Source organism: Erinaceus europaeus, chromosome 2 (assembly GCF_950295315.1).
Source record: "Erinaceus europaeus chromosome 2, mEriEur2.1, whole genome shotgun sequence".
Classification (NCBI taxonomy): Eukaryota; Metazoa; Chordata; class Mammalia; order Eulipotyphla; family Erinaceidae; genus Erinaceus; species Erinaceus europaeus.
Genome location: NC_080163.1, coordinates 77,421,682 through 77,438,259, shown reverse-complemented (window position 1 = coordinate 77,438,259; position 16,578 = coordinate 77,421,682). Strand labels below are relative to the sequence as shown.

Genomic DNA, 16,578 nt, shown 5'->3' with positions numbered 1-16,578 from the left:
ACTGCAATATAAAGAAACCTCTGGGAAAAGGTATTTGAAATAGAACTTCTAAAAACATCACCTGTAAGCATTATAGTGCTTTATGAACACTGCTGTAATTGTGAGAGTGTGGCGATGCAGCAGCCTGGAGGGATATTTCGGGGATTGTATGTAGGGTGATATTTTATAGACAGATGCAAGATGCCCTTTTTCTCATGGTTACACACTGATCCTTACCATCTATGAAGCATAGCTGAGGTTGCATAATATCCTTTTTGAGAGAAGAAACCACAGGCCACCTTCAGTCCTTTTAAATTACAGAGACATTGAAACCTCAGGGAGGACCATTGTGTGTCACTCAGGTCTTTCCTATTGTGTGGCAGCCACATGAAGCTGAGTGTTCTAAAGATTCCCCAGATGCATAGTAATGTTAACACAAGAAGATGTTGAAGAGATGGGAAAGGGACAGTTGTGGGGATTCCCCAACAGACCTTGAGATCATCTGCTTGTTTATTCCTACAGAAGGTGCCTTTGGGCATTCTGGGTTCACTATCCCTGGAGAGCTTTCTCTTTTGTTTTAACTCCTATGACTCACCCTTGAACAAAAAATATTTCCTCATAGAAGCTTCACTGAAATCTTCCTTACAGGTTATACGTGCTATTGCACCTGGATATAAAAACTAGGGGAGGGCCATGGAGATAGCATAATGGTTATGCAAAAGGCTTTCATGCCTGAGGCTCAGAGATACCAGGTTCAATCCCCAGACTATCTTAAAACAGTGATGAACAGTGCTCTGGTTTAAATAAATAAATAAGTAAAAAGTAGGGCAGCTTCAGGGAATTTAGCCATGCTCTAAAGATATAGGGTCTGTCTGCATATGCCAAGAGATTCACCGTGAAGTCACAAAGGGAGAACCTGGTGGTTAAATATCCTCTCAGACAGCTGCCTCTTCTGGTGAGCAAAGCTGACTGTGTAAACTTATCTGGCTTCCTGAGAATTTGCTGGGGTTTGTAGCCACTTAGGTTTGACTTTTTAAAATGTGGCCAAAGGGGCCTGGTGGTGGCACACCTGGTTGAGTGCACATGTTGTTACAATGCACATGGACCTGGTTCAATTCTCCAGTCCTGACCTGCAAGGGGAAGGCTTCATAAGTGGGGAAGCAGGTCTGCAGGTATCTATCTCTCTTCCTCTCTATCTCCCACTTCTTTTGATTTCTCACTATATTTCTCCAGTAAATAAATAAAGATAATAAAAAAAATTGTTTGAAGTTGCCAAAATATCTTCCAGAGTAACTGAATCACATTTTTGCATTACCACCAACAATAAATGAGAGTTCCCATTTCTCTGTATCTTATTAGACCCACCCCTGTTATTTATTCTCTTTCATTTTTATTATATCCCTTCTAGAGGGTGTTACCTGATATTTCACTATGGTATATATATATATATATATATATATATATATATATATATATATATATATATATCCTTAATGACTAATACATTGAACATCTTTTTCATGCCTTTGTAGCCATTTACATAGTTTGAGAAAGCCTACTAATATCTTACTCACTACTTGATTGGGTATGTTATGTTCTTATTACTGAGTTGTACGAGTTTTGTAAATGCATAAAAATTCATAAATGATAGAATCACTTACCAGAGGTTATGTTTTTGTAAATACTCTCTCCAAGGCTGTCTGTTTTCTTGACATTGTCTTTTGAAGCATAAAATTGTAGATTTTTATGATTATCTTTTTTTTTCTCTCTTATGGATTGTGTTTTGGTGTTGTATCGAAGAAATAATAGCCCAACCCAAATTCTCAAAGAGACTTACTAATGTTTTCTAAAATGTGTATGTTTGACCCTTACACCTAGCTCTGTATAAGCTATTTCCAGTTAATTTGTGTGTGAAATTGACGTTGAACCCCACCTTTGACCTCTCTTATCCTTTGCTCCCACAGATCTGCAAAACCCCTGAACCCAAGACATCCTCATACTGCAGCCCCTCAGTGCCTGTGCACTTCAACATCCAGCAGGACTGTGGCCACTTTGTCGCCTCTGTGCCCTCCAGCATGCTCACCTCTCCCGACACACTCAAGGACCCTCCACCTGCCCTGCCCTCACAGCTCCCTGCCCAAGAGCAGGACTGTGTGGTGGTCATCACCCGAGAGGTGCCACACCAGACCGCTTCTGACTTTGTGCGGGACTCAGTCACCAGCCATCAGTGTGAGCCTGAGGTTTATGAGCGGCGTGTGTGCTTCCTGCTTCTGCAGCTCTGCAATGGGCTGGAGCATCTGAAGGAGCACGGGATCATCCACAGGGACCTGTGCCTAGAGAACCTGCTGCTGGTGCATTGCATCCCCCAGACCACCCCTGGGCCCTCTGCTGCTACCCATTGTGCCCCAGTCTTTCCTGCCACCTCCAGTGCTTCTCCCATCTCCACCTCCCCTGTAGCTAATCCCTCTGCCCCCCTCCCCACCAGTGGCACTCCCTGTCCCCCAGGTACCCCAGCCTGTCAGGGAGTTCCCCCCGAGAAGCACTTGCCTCGGCTCATTATCAGCAACTTCCTGAAGGCCAAACAGAAGCCAGGCAGCACTACCAACCTGCAGCAGAAAAAGAGCCAGGCCCGGCTGGCCCCTGAGATTGTGTCTGCCTCCCAGTACAGAAAGTTTGATGAGTTCCAAACCGGCATCCTCATCTATGAACTGCTCCACCAGCCCAACCCATTTGAGGTGCGGGCCCAGCTGAGAGAACAGGACTACAGACAGGAGGACCTGCCGCCCCTGCCCACACTGTCCCTCTACTCCCCTGGCCTGCAGCAACTTGCCCACCTGCTGCTGGAGGCCGACCCCATCAAACGCATCTGCATAGGGGAGGCCAAGCATGTGCTGCAGTGCCTGTTGTGGGGGCCCCGGCGGGAGCTCGTAGAGCAGCCTGGCACCTCAGAGGAGGCGCTCTGCAGCACACTGCATAATTGGATAGACATGAAACGGGCCCTGATGATGATGAAGTTTGCTGAGAAGGCAGTGGACCGCCGGCGTGGGGTGGAACTGGAGGACTGGCTTTGCTGCCAGTACCTGGCTTCCGCAGAGCCTGGAGCCCTCTTACAGTCCCTAAAGCTCCTACAGCTTCTGTGAGCACAGCCCCCAGCCCTGCACTTTAGCTGCACTCTTCCATGCCTGCCCCCCTCTCTCCACCCCCTTACTTTGCCTTGAAGTTGTATTTGTCTCAATGGGAAATGGTACAAACATCTATCACATCTGTATGTAATATATATATATATATGTATATATATATATGTACATATATAATATTATAAATACAAATGTCTGAGGATGTCATTGTCTACCTTAGCTACCTCCCCTCTCCACCAAAGCCCTCCCAGTTGCTACCTGTGCGTGTGTACATTTCTGGTACAGTGCACAATCCTGAGGACAGTTCTGCCAGCAGAATGTAGCCTGGACTCTGACCTGACCTCATTATCCCATTATGGGATCTCTTTCTTTTTGTCAAATCATTATTAAAAACAAACAAACAAATAATTTTAAAAAGCCTCCATTTAAAGAAATGTTAGTTGCATCATGAGCAGAGTTCTTTTATCCCCAAGAAGTACCCAAGTGCAATAGTTTCTTTGGCAGGGAAAATTGAATATAAATCTCGGAAGCAGTGAGAAGATGACTTAAAGTGACCTTAAGCTTGCTCCTTACATGAGCAGATCCCTGCGGTCTGGTCCAGGCATGTCCGTGCCAGTGAATCTTCCCTGTTTCCGGCACCACAAGCGGTCTCTTAACATAAGAATCCATCTTAACATTCTTGAGCTTATAAAAAAGATATTCTTGAGTTTATGATTATAAAAAAAAATTTATAAACTTTGTGTGACTCCAGGTGGTCTGGAGCAGCTCACAGATGATAATGTTGGTAGTTATGTCAACATGTTAACATAGGAGTTTGGGACTGGGACGGTGTCTGTTCTTCATTTCTCTGTCACTTTTTCTTTTTTAAATTTTTTATTTGTTTATTGGGTAGAGACAGCTAGAAATCAAGAGTGGAGGGGGAGGTAGAGAGGGAGAGAGTCACCTGCAGCCCTGCCTCACCATTCATGAGAAGCCACAGCTTTGCAAATGTCATATTTATGTTTAAACTGACTTTACCATATGTGTCCTCGAGTTAGGAAGGTGGTGGAGTTGAGAAGGAAGAGAGTAAATCAGGAAACCCAAAAAAGTGAGGGAATGTTTCCTCTGCAGTTCATAAAAGTCTCATTTTTCCTTGAATGACAGTCAGCAAACAACAGACCCTTCAACTTACCCAGCACTGGAAGTGTACAAATGGAGACAAAAGGAAATCACACCAGTACATGTTAGCTCAGTACAAGTTAGCTGTAGCTCAGCAATCTGCAAACTCTCCCTAGTAGTGAAAAAATAGTTTTGATTTTTTTTTTCTTCTAACTCACCTGAACTGGTGTTTTTATATAAGACACTACAAATTGTTAGAAAAAAGATGTGAAAGCAGACAGACTTTCCAAATGCAGGCCTACCTTTCCATGACTTAGCAAAACAGGCATTCAATTCTTCTGACAAATTACCACAGAGTTTCTAGACATTTATTCTCCTGTGTCCTTTGGTCCCAGACTCCTGAGAGTTTTCAGATTAGTGTCTACAAGACAATTTAAGCAGGAAAAAAAAAATTAAGTGCTAGGAGATAGCTTGATGGTTATGCAAATGACTTTCATGCCTGAGGCCCTGAAGTCAAAGTTCAATCCCCAGCACCACCATAAACCAGCAACTAAGCAGTTCTGTCATCTCTGTATCTTTTTCTCTGTATCTCTCATTAAAATAAAATATTTCATAAAAAGTAAAATTTCCCCTCTTGCTAAAGTAAACATGCTTACGACTCTCAGAAGAAAAGAAAAAAAAAAAAAAAAAAGAATCCAGACATGGCTGGTATGATTCCACAGATTTGTAATTTGACCCCACTGCTTTAAACCCATTTTCATTTTGCTGAAGCTAGTTACCATTTGTATTAGTCAGTGGCTGAACTGAAGACAGAATCCACCCCAGATAACACAAATGAAAACACCTGAGCAGAGGACCACTTATGTATGAGTAGAGTAGAAAAGACACAGGACGGCAAAACAAAAAGTCAAAGGTCAAACTGTATACCAGGACCTTTGGCAGCCCTGTGGTCTCTCCAATCTGATGCAGAAGACAGTGGGAAGAATTGCCTATACACTTTTTGTTTCCCATCTGTCATCTCCCTGCCAAGAGTGACGGGAACCATGATAGAAGGTAGCTTATGTGATGCAGTTAATAAAATCAGCCTCCCTGCTATAGAGAAAGTGGAAAAACAGGCAGGTTCCAAGTGTCAAACAGCCCATTGCTCCTACTATGCTAAGTCATGGTACTTAAGCATAAAACTAAGCTGTGCCACCAATCAGACCAATCATTTCTAGGTCTACACTCCTTCAGGTTTCCATTTAAGAAAATCATGCGTGGTTGGGGGTACATTGCATAGTGGTTATGCAAAGAGACTCGAATGCCTGAGGCTTTGAAGTTCAAAGTTCAATTCCCTGCACCACCATACACCAGTGCTCTGGGGGAAAAAAAAGCTTATTTATTTAAAAAGAGACTAGAGTACCCTTCCAGTATATTTGGTGCCAGAGTTTGAACCCAGGACACCATATATGTATCACATGTTCTTTACTGCTAAGGCCTAGACCCTTGCACTTTAACCTAACTAAAATAGTAATCTTCCTATCTGAGACTTCTTTGGATCTTGTTATTATCTGTGGTCAATTTAAAGCAACGCAAAGGCCCAGAAGACAGCATAACAGCAAATCACTTGCATAAGTCTCTGAGGTATGAAGTTTCAATTCCCCATCCTCACTACCCCAGTACACCAACAGCCAGAATTGAGCAGTACTCTGATTTCTCTCTCTGCATCTTTCTCTATCTCACTAAAATAAAATAAATTATTTTTTAATTAAATGCAAAAACATTAGCGGCCATAAAATTCTGGGTATCTCTTTAGCAAGTGAGATAGGTAAATGTCCCTTCCTGCTGCATAGAAATTCCACTCCTTTTGCAAACTGCGTCTTTCAGCCTCAGACTGCAGATAAACATGTCCATATTCCCATGCGTCAGCCATGAAGAGTACACCTGCGGAACACAGTTTTCATTTCAATTGTTGCTCAAGCATTGAGGAAAGAACTGGCTGAAACCAGCTCCCAATTATGTTTGTACAAGAGAAAGAAAGAGTCTTTGAACATGGAAATCATAATTCTCTACAGGATCTATCTGTTTCAGAGGGTGTTATCTCGCCAGTTGTTTGCTCCTGGGAGTTTTCCAGGCAAACCCTCCTCCCTCGGTTTGCTGTCTTTTTGCTTTCTTGTTCTTCCTCACTTCAAGTAAATAAACAATGAAGAGGGAGGAAACATACATTCTGCCAGGGAATACAGTGCCATGTGGAAACACAGGTCTCAAGAGCCACATTTTAAATCTGAATTAATTGTGCCTTCTCTGTATGCCACCCACTTCAGGGGGAAAAGGAGATTGTAAGAAAGCAAAATTAAAAACCCAAAAGTAAAGCTGGAAAGAGAGAAAATGATAGCAATGAATTCTGATTGAGGATAATAATCATAGCAATCAAACATGAAACTTTTTATCTGACCACCAACCTAGAAAAAGTAGAAAACAGCTGGTTGCAAAATTTTGTGTAATTTTAGGAAACAGCTCAGTTCATCAGGAAGAACAAATGTTTTTCCCAGTGCTTGGTTCTGCAGGCAACTTGTCAAGAATTTTCTTGTTTAATAACATTCAGTATGGTCAGCAAAATAGACCATGGATAGGGCACCTGCTGTACCTGTATCTAGACTTGAGCCTAGCTCCAACCACATTGAAGAGCAGCTCTGATATTGTCACTCCTCCCCACCTGTCTTCCTATCTGAAAAAATAAATAAATAAATAAATAAATAAATACATTCAATAATGTCCCTAATAGCTCTTTTAAAAAAACTATTTCTATATATGACAATTTTATATATCTACCTGTGGTAAAATCCGAGTACTTAATTTACAAACCTAGTTTTTTTGTTTTTTTCTTTTCATTTTTATTCTGTGGTGGATCTTTTTTTTTTAATTTTTTATTTAAGAAAGGATTAATGAACAAAAACATAAGGTAGGAGGGGTACAACTCCACACAATTCCCACCACCCAATCTCCATAACCCACCCCCTCCCATGGTAGCTTTCCCATTCTCTATCCCTCTGGGAGCATGGACCCAGGGTCGTTGAGGGTTGCAGAAGGTAGAAGGTCTGGCTTCTGTAATTACTTCCCCGCTGAACATGGGCGTTGACTGGTCGGTCCATACTCCCAGTCTGCCCCTCTCTTTCCCTAGTAAGGTGTGTCTCTGGGGAAGCTGAGCTCCAGGACACATTGGTGAGGTCTTCAATCCAGGGAAGCCTGGCCAGCATCCTGGTGGCATCTGGAACCTGGTGATTGAAAAGAGAGTTAACATACGAAGCCAAAAAAATTGTTGAGCAATCATAGACCCAAAGCTTGGAATAGTGGAGAGGAAGTATTAGGGGGGGTACTCACTGCAAACTCTAGTGTACTTCTGCTTTCAGGTTTATATTTTGCAGTAGTTTATGGATACGTGTGCACATAAGCTCTCTCTCACAGAAACTGGTGTATATCTAGGTTTTGTGACTTGTATATAGCTGTGCTATTGGTTGCTTCTAATCTACTTGGTCTAGGCTTTTGAGAGAGTCCGCATATCAAATACACAGCCTATATACTAAAAAGATTCAGTTTGTGTTTTGAGAAACTTTGAGACGTACAACTGATTTTCCCCCTCTCGTATTAATTAACTACTGATTTATATGTCTACATTTTGCTAGGAGTGTACATAAACACCATTCCCACCACCAAAAAACTGTGACCCATCCCTCCCACCCACTCCCACCCCCCACTGGCCCAGGAAGCTGCATGTCTACCCCTCACCTCTGTGGTGGATCTTAAGAGTACTTCCCACTTATTCTTCTCAATGGGCTGGCCTTTCCCACACATGGTAAGTCACATGTTTGCCATCATTAGGTTTAGCAAACAGTTACATTCACACCAAATTCAGGGTCTCAGGTATAGGTAATTTTTATTGTGTCAAAATATACATGGGAAGTATAACTTTATCTCACAGAGAACCACAGCACAAAATAGATTAGCTCTTGAAACAGTAGTTTGTTCCATAAGACTGAGGTTCAGAAATGAGCAGGGGATCATCTCTGATGACAGTTTCATAGTATCTGTCTACTTAATTGCCCTTTCTTAACTTTAGACCCAACTACTGATATGTAATTAAACCTCCAGTTTTTCTATCCATGCCTGAGTCACACCACCCCCTTATTTTTTCCACATTGTAAATTTTGTTCACAGGCCTTTCCCATTTTATGCCAAGATGTGGAATCTCCTTTTCTGTTCCTAAATTTTATATTATAAGGCACTATGAACATCTAAATTGTTATAACATTGCCAGAAGCAAAATAAGCATGTCAGGGATTATTTACTTGTCATGACACATGACTCAACTCTAAAAAGACAGGTCTCTGGAGAGGTATACTTACCACTCTATGTAACATTTCCTGTTTTCAAGCATTTAGGGTTGGAGAAAGCACTTTTGGGTGTACATGTATATGCAAGATAATTATAAAGATTTTGGAGATGGCATATTAATGACTTCTCAGAAATCTGTTCTTTAAATATGTAACAAATAAATGAAGGAGTCTTTTCTGACTCTGCTGAATATTTACAAACCTTTGAAGATCCCAAGATAAGCTGGTTAGATTTCATTTACACTACTCGTGTAAATGAAATTTGTAGTGTAAAATCTGCTTAGCATATTTAATAGAAGGTATTGTGAATCAGATTGATTCATTTAAAACTAAAATTTATTTTTTTACAATATTTTCATTTATTATTCCATAGAGACAGAGAGAAATTGAGAGGAGAGGGCCAGATAGAGAGGAAAAGAGACAGAGAGAAATTTGCAGCCCTGCTTCACCACTTGTGAAGCTTTCCCCCTGCAGGAGGGGGCCAAGAACTTGAACCTGCATCCTTGCACACTATAATGTGCGCACTTCACGCACTTCACCTCCTGGCCCCGAAACTAAAATTTAAATAAACTGATAGCAGTGCTAGAAAAAAAAAAAAAAAAAACAGGAAAAAGAAAAGAGTGAAATGTTTGGGGAAAGTTTCATGGAATAAATGTCTTGACAAATTACTCTTTCAGTCTTTTTTAAATGCTAATTAATGCAGGTTCAAGGACAGCCATGAAGTGCTACCAACGAAGAGCTGTACTGAAAGGATTTATACCCTGGAAGGTTATTATCAGGTTGCCTGATGGATTCTAGGACATAAGAAAAGGAGCTGAAATTAGCTTCAAATATTCAAAGATATTCAAAAAGATATACTCAGAATCTGTCCCATTTCTCCATCCTTCCCATCCTGCCACAGTCCTCCTTATAGTTTCCAAACCTATTAATTTCTACATTTTTCCTTTTTAAGTTCTACTTAGACAAATGACCAGATATAAATATGTTTCTTCTTCTTCTTTTTTTTTTTACATGTGGTAGCATACCACAAATGCTAGAGTACTTTTCTCATTAAGTAGTATATTAATGGGAACTGCTTTTTTTTTTTTTATTCTTTTTTGCTTGCATGACTCCACTATTCTTAGTGGTCATTTTTTTTTTTTTTTGTGTGTGTGTGTGTGTGTGTGTGTGTGTGTGTGTGTGTGTGTGTGTGCAAAGATGAGATATGGAGAGGGAAGAAAAAGACAGAAAGAAAAACACCTGCAGCACTGCTCCACCACTAATGAAGTTTCCCCTGTGCAGGTTGGAGCAGGGGCTTGAACCTTGGTCACTGCATATGGTAATATGTGTGCTCTGCCAGGTAAGCCACATCTGGCCTCCAATGGGAACTTTCTTAAAGAAAGGAAGCAGCTTGGTCTATCCCCAAATTCAAAGAATTGGCCTTAGTTTCATCATCCTCTATCTTGGTATTAAGAGAATCATTTGTTATTGACACATTTTATACTCCAGAAGCATCTTACTTAAGACTACTAACTCACCAAACTCTTAATGATGCTTTACTAATATTGTTTCTTTGTTCTTAGGACAATTTATTTTATATTCATTGCAAGATAAAAATTGTTTCCCTGGGCAGAAGGTAAATAGCCTAATGGTTATGTAGAAATTTTTGTGCTTGAGGCTTTAAAGTCCCAGATTCAATCCTCCCCACACACAAACACACAATTCCCTGCACCACCATAAACCAGAGCTGAGCAATACTCTGGTTAAAAAAAAAAAATGTTTTCCCTCCCAAATAAAAATCCTGAGGCTTTCCCTACACCACAATCAGCATTGGCAGCAGAACCCAAGATTAAGTGATAAAATTTAACCTCAGGTTCTTATTTATCTCTGGAGTGACACACTATTAGTCCTTGCACTTAGAATCTATTTATTCAAAAATTAAGTCTGTTAGAGGAAAATATTGGCAGAACTCTTTTCCACATAAATTCTAAAGACATCTTTAATGAAACAAATCTAATTACAAAGCAGACTAAGGCAAGTATAAACCTATGGGACTACATCAAATTAAAAAGTTTCTGCACAGCAAAATAAATCACTACCCAAACCAAGAGACCCCTCACAGAATGGGAGAAGATCTTTACATGCCATATATCAGACAAGAGTTTAATAACGAAAATAAATAGCTTGCCAAATCAATAATAAGAAAACAAATAATCCCATCCAAAAATGGGGAGAGGACATGGACAGAATATTCACCACAGAAGAGATCCAAAAGGTCGAGAAACATATAAAATCAATGTTCCAAGTGTTTGATTGTCAGAGAAATGCAAATAAAGACAACAATGAGATACCACTTCACTCCTGTGAGAATGTCATACAGCAGAAAAGGTAACAGCAGCAAATGCTGGAGAGGGTGTGGGGTCAAAGGAACCCTCCTGCACTGCTGGTGGGAATGTCAATTGGTCCAACCTCTGTGGAGAGCAGTCTGGAGAACTCTCACAAGGCTAGAAATGGACCTACCCTATCTTCCTGCAATTCCTCTGCTGGGGATATATCCTAAGGAACCCAAGACACCCATCCAAAAATATCTATGTACACATATGTTCTTAGCAGCACAATTTGTAATAGCCAAAACCTGGAAACAACCCAGGTGTCCAACAACAGATGAGTGGCTGAGCAAGTTGTGGTATATATACACAATGGAATACTACTCAGCTATTAAAAATGGTGACTTCACCATTTTCAGCCGATCTTGGATGGACCTTGAAAAATTCATGTTAAGTGAAATAAGTCAGAAACAGAAGGATGAATATGGGATGATCTCACTCTCAGGCAGAAATTGAAAAACAAGATCAGAGAAGAAAACACAAGTAGAACCTGAACTGGAATTGGCATATTGCAACAAAGTAAAAGACTCTGGGGTGGGTGGGGGGGAGAATACAGGTCCACAAAGGATGACAGAGGACCTTGGGGGGGGGGTTGTCTTGTTATATGGAAAACTGAGAAATGTTATGCATGTACAAACTATTGTATTTACTGTTGAATGTAAAACTTTAACTCCCCAATAAAGAAATTTAAAAAAAATGAAGTCTGTTGATCTCTTACGGCAAACTCAACCTGAGATGTTGACTAGATCTCAGTGGGAACATATTTCTAGCATGATCTTTCAGAATCAGTGTTTAAGGAAGAAAGGACTTGTGAAACTCTGTGACTTGGTTTTTCTGTGTCTCCAATGTGGTCATTTCTTTCCTGCCTTCAGAGCATTGTAATGTAAGCAAGGACTCCACTCACTGAAATGGTTTGTGAAACTTCAAATTAACTCTTAAACAAAAGAAGCCTGATGATGCTCCTCTTGGCTGAGGCCAACATGAGTCATGTGTGGTTTCAAGTATCTGGTTGAGTATGGCTAGAATAAAGGCCCTTGCTGGGAGTTTTGTTCATGGAACAGTTCCATGTGAAGACAAGGGTTGGGGAGGAGAGTAGAAGCTGAGCTTCTAGCATGAAAGGCATATAGGGGCATGGAGCAGAGACAGCCTTCTCAGCCAGTGCCAGCTGCACCCCTTGCAGCTGGAGTTGGCAGCCTCCTCCCAGCTATGAATCACAAATTTGATCAAAGCCCTCACCCTGTAGACAGAGTGGTCTGTACCAGGAGCGAGTCTCTAGCTTACCACTGGACAGCCCCCTTTGTTTCAATACTGAAAAGGTAACAAGCCATTGGAGAGAGCATTGGAATGAAGCAAAGCAGGGGCATTGTTAAATGGGGGTTACAGCTTTGCTGCACTCTCGGTAAGATACTCATATCTAAGCAGCACCAGCTTACAAAGTGCCCCTATGAAAGGGCTTTTCATGGGGATGCAGGTTAGTAAGGGCTATTCTCTGAGAACGGTTTGCAATGGGGTTGGGTTTATCCATGCCTGGTGAGATCTGAAATTTCTTCTTTGTGGTGCCTCTAAAGTTATCATAAAGGAAAAGAAAGTCTGGAAGAGAGAGAGAGAGGAGAGGGAAGTGAGAGAGGAGAGAGAGAGAGAGGATGAGAGAGAGAGAGAGACTTAATAGTCTTGGAGTGAGATTGTTAAGAGCATGCTAACAGCCTGGGGAATGTTTACCACTTAGCTTTGTTTGTGTCTGCTGTGTTTGTAAATAGACAGCATAATGCTTAGTGAACAGAAACTGACCATGTAATCCAGTTCCTTTATCTGCTTTCACTCACATATCCCTGTGGTCTGATGACCAAGAAGGGAGTGTCTTACTATGGTAGCTACCTTCCTTTGATATACCCCCTGGGTTGCACAAACAGAAGGGTTCAGTTTAAGGAAATTATTAGAAAACTGTGAATGATGTAATAATAGTCTATTTGTTTATCTGACTCCCAAAAGTCTTAAAGTCCTGGGATTTGAAATATTTTACCTTCTTACAACATTTCTTTGATAAATGGAATCAAAACAGCTAATTTACTTCCTAAAAGAAAGTTAAGGTCTGGAAACATGAATTGATAAGGAAGTATAAATTCAAGACTAGTCTTGTTCTCATTTTATTTATTTTTATTATTCAGAAACAAAAAGAACATGACAGAAAAATATAACTTCCTCATTTTCTACTCTTTCTTTCACCACTCTTTACCATCTTCCTCTTTTTTTTAATAAATGGCTTTTTAATTTATTTTTATTTTTTAATATTGTTTATTTATTTATTTTCCTTTATGTTGCCCTTGTTGATTTTTAAAGCTTTTTTATTTATTTATTTTCCCTTTGTTGCCCTTGTTGTTTAACATTGCTGTGGTTATTGATGTCGTTGTTGGATAGGACAGAGAAATGGAGACAGGAGGGGAAGACAGAGGGGAAGAGAAAGACAGACACCTGCAGACCTGCTTCATCACTTGTGAAGTGACTCCCCTGCAGGTGGGGAGCTGGGAGCTCGAACCAGGATCCTTACGCAGGTCCTTGCACTTTGCCACATGCGCTTAACCTGCTGCGCCACCCGGACTCCCACCCTAGTTTATGGTTGTAGTTATTACTGTTGTTGTTATTGATGTCGTCATTGTTAGATAGGACAGAGAGAAATGGAGAGAAGAAGGGAAGACAGAAGCGGGAGAGAAAGATAGACACCTGCCGATCTGCTTGATCTGCTTCACCACTTGTGAAGGGACCCCCCCCTCCCACCTTGCAGGTGGGGAGCCGGCTGCTTGAACCAGGATCCTTACACTGGTCCTTGCACTTAGCGCCTTGTGTGCTTAACCCACTGCGCTACTGCTGGACTCCCACCATCTTCCTCTTAAGTCCTCAGTCTTCTGTTATCAATGACAAGCCTTTACTTTGTTTTGTTCATCTACTTATTGCCTTTCTTTATATAACATGCATATAGGTGGAAGCATTCAATTTTTTCCTTTTACTTTCTAATTTAGTTCACTTCACACATTTTTTTCCTGGAGTTCCTTTTGTTTTGCTACAAATAAATAAAGTTCATCTTTTCTTTTTTTATAGCCGACTAGTATTCTATTGTGTGTAAATGTTTGTATGTGTAGTATATCTTCTCCTTCCAGTTAGCTATCAATGGACTCAGGTTGTTTTCAAAAGTTTAACTGACATGCCACAAAAAAGCCATGGGGTGGGTCTAATAGTGTTGATGTTTTATATCTTTGGATACGTACTCGGATATAGATGCCTATCTGACAAGATCAGGCGTGTTCAGGGTGGTATGGCGATAGACAGTAGATCCCTATCTAAATCACGTAAGTTATATTTTATATTTTCATCTTCTTGAGGAAGATCCATGTTTTCCAAAAATGGTAGCATCAATTTACATTCCACCAGCAGTGTATGAGTTCCCTTTCCTCCACATCCTCACCAACATTTGTCATTTTCTACTTTGATGTACGCCACATGCTCGCATGTCCCTAATAGTAAGTAAGTGACAATGAGAATCTTTTCATGTGCCTATTGGCCACCTGTATGTCCTCTTTAGACAAGTGTCTATTCAAATCTTCTACTAATAATTAGACTGGGTTCATTGGCTTTCTGTCATTGAGTTTGTGTGTGTGTGTGTCTTAACATGGCTAATTTGCCATTATGCAGGCACCAAGCTCTTGTAATAACCCTGGTGGCAATATAATTGTAATAATGATGATGATGATAGAAGCAGCAGCATCAATGACTGTTATCTATTAGAGACAAATAGTCTGCTCTCCTGATCATAGGGAAAGTATACAATTTCACCTATGAAATATCATTATTTCAAAAAAGAAAGGAAGGAAGGAAGGAAGGAAAGGGGAGAGAGAGGGGCTGGGAAGAAATAAATAAAGAAAGGAAAGGAAAGGAAGAAAGAAACAGGAGCAGGGCAGAACTTGGACTGGAGTTGGTGACGGGGGATGGGGGAGTGGGGAAGGTTCTGGTCCTGGAACATGAACGCAAAAATGGACCTAGTGGGGGTTGAATTGTTATGTAGAAAACTGGGGAATATTACACATGTACTAACTATTGTATTTTACTGTTGACTGCAAACCATTAATCCTCAATAAAGAACTTTAATTTAATTTAATTTAAAATTTTTCTACCATTTAGTAATTGACTTGTTTAATTGTTTCAGAGAACTGGTCTCTTAGTTCTGGGGATAGATTCAAGCAATTAAACAGATGCACCCAAACCCCTAAGACAGTCCTGTAGGTGGGTCCCAAAGTTCAGTTATCTTAGATTATCATTATGTAAAACAGAGAGGATAGAAATGTATAAGTCTTCCTATTTAACTTATTGTTGCATCTATAGGTCTCCTTAGATAATTTGTCTGCCTTTGAAAGTCAGTGGTCAGAGAGATATCTCACAGTATAGGGTATGTGCCTTTCTGGCACCCCAGATTTGAACCATAGCACTAGGTGGGTGGGATAGCAATATGATGTGGAGAGTTTCTGGGGCTGTGGTATGTGTCTCTCTGTTTATGTCTCTATATCTCTCTCTGAAAGTTTGGTCACAGCAAAGCAGCTTCAGACCTATAAACCTCTGCCTATTTGCTCTGAAGCAACTACTAGGTTTCTTTACAACAAAACTCTTCCATAGCCTTTTCTTCTCTTCTGGATTCTGAATCCACACCTTCTCACCCACCTCACAAGCACAAACCATTTCTGGAGTGCCTACAACCCAGATGTTCTCATGTTTTTCTGCTGAGCCAAAGCAAGCCACTTTGCCTGCATCTCTCTTGCAAACTTGTCCTTACATACCTATTCATGGATTTAACAGAGAATGAGGTGAACATGTTCCATCACCATACTGCTTAATTGTCCTACATGCCACTTCATTTCCATCCTCTGCCAAAGTCCAGCAACCTCTAATCCACTGTAATTCTTTCTCTAGCCCTTTCTCCCCTCCTTCCTCTCTGACTTTCTTTGCTGTTCCATGAGAAGAAGGGACTGATGAAATATGAAGCTTTGCTCTATCAGATTCTCAGGGATATCTCATCCAGCCAGTTAGTGAGGGTGACTTTGCCTTTCCCAGTGCACAGATGAACATTGGGAGGAAAAAGAGAGAGTGCCTTGCTGCACTCAGGGCATGGAATAAAATACCAGGCTCTAGCATTCATATGGGTTCCTTTAACTCTATTTTTCAGAAAGTGACAGAATTCTACATGGGCTTTATGGAAAAATTACAAGAAGCTGTCACTAGACATAAAAAGGTAGCTAAAATCCTAATTAATCAATTAGTTAGTCTATTATCATGCAAACCAAGATTGTAAAGGAATTCTTGGGCCACTTAAGGTTAACATTTAAATATTGCTTGAACAATAAAAGCATCTATGGAGATAGGCACTCAAATCCATAAGGTTATGGGTGTGGTAAATCAGGCCACGTGTGTGGCAGGCTCAGTAAAGCCCATGCAAAACAAAGTTTGTTTAAAATGTAACAGAAAAGGTCATCTACAAAGAAATTGTAATGTGAATATCCCACAATCTAATTATAGGATACCTAGAAGTGACAAATATTCAAAACCTCCCTTGACCAAATGCCCATTCTGTCAAAAGACGTTTTCACT

The 16,578-nt window shown here is 40.6% G+C and overlaps 1 protein-coding gene and 1 long non-coding RNA gene across 2 annotated transcripts in view; one reads left to right on the top strand and one right to left on the bottom strand.

The window, feature by feature from the left end:
* Positions 1–3,308, top strand: part of PRAG1 (PEAK1 related, kinase-activating pseudokinase 1) — a 57,708-nt gene extending 54,400 nt beyond the window's left edge. Inside the window, exon 6 of the mRNA XM_007519955.3 lies at positions 1,944–3,308. Coding sequence (XP_007520017.1) covers positions 1,944–3,119 — 1,176 coding nt within the window. The 3' untranslated portion in view covers positions 3,120–3,308. The remainder of the gene's footprint in view (positions 1–1,943) is intronic.
* The window catches only part of LOC132535839 (uncharacterized), a 611,211-nt gene that overhangs the window by 240,664 nt on the left and 353,969 nt on the right, over positions 1–16,578 (bottom strand). The window lies entirely within an intron of this gene.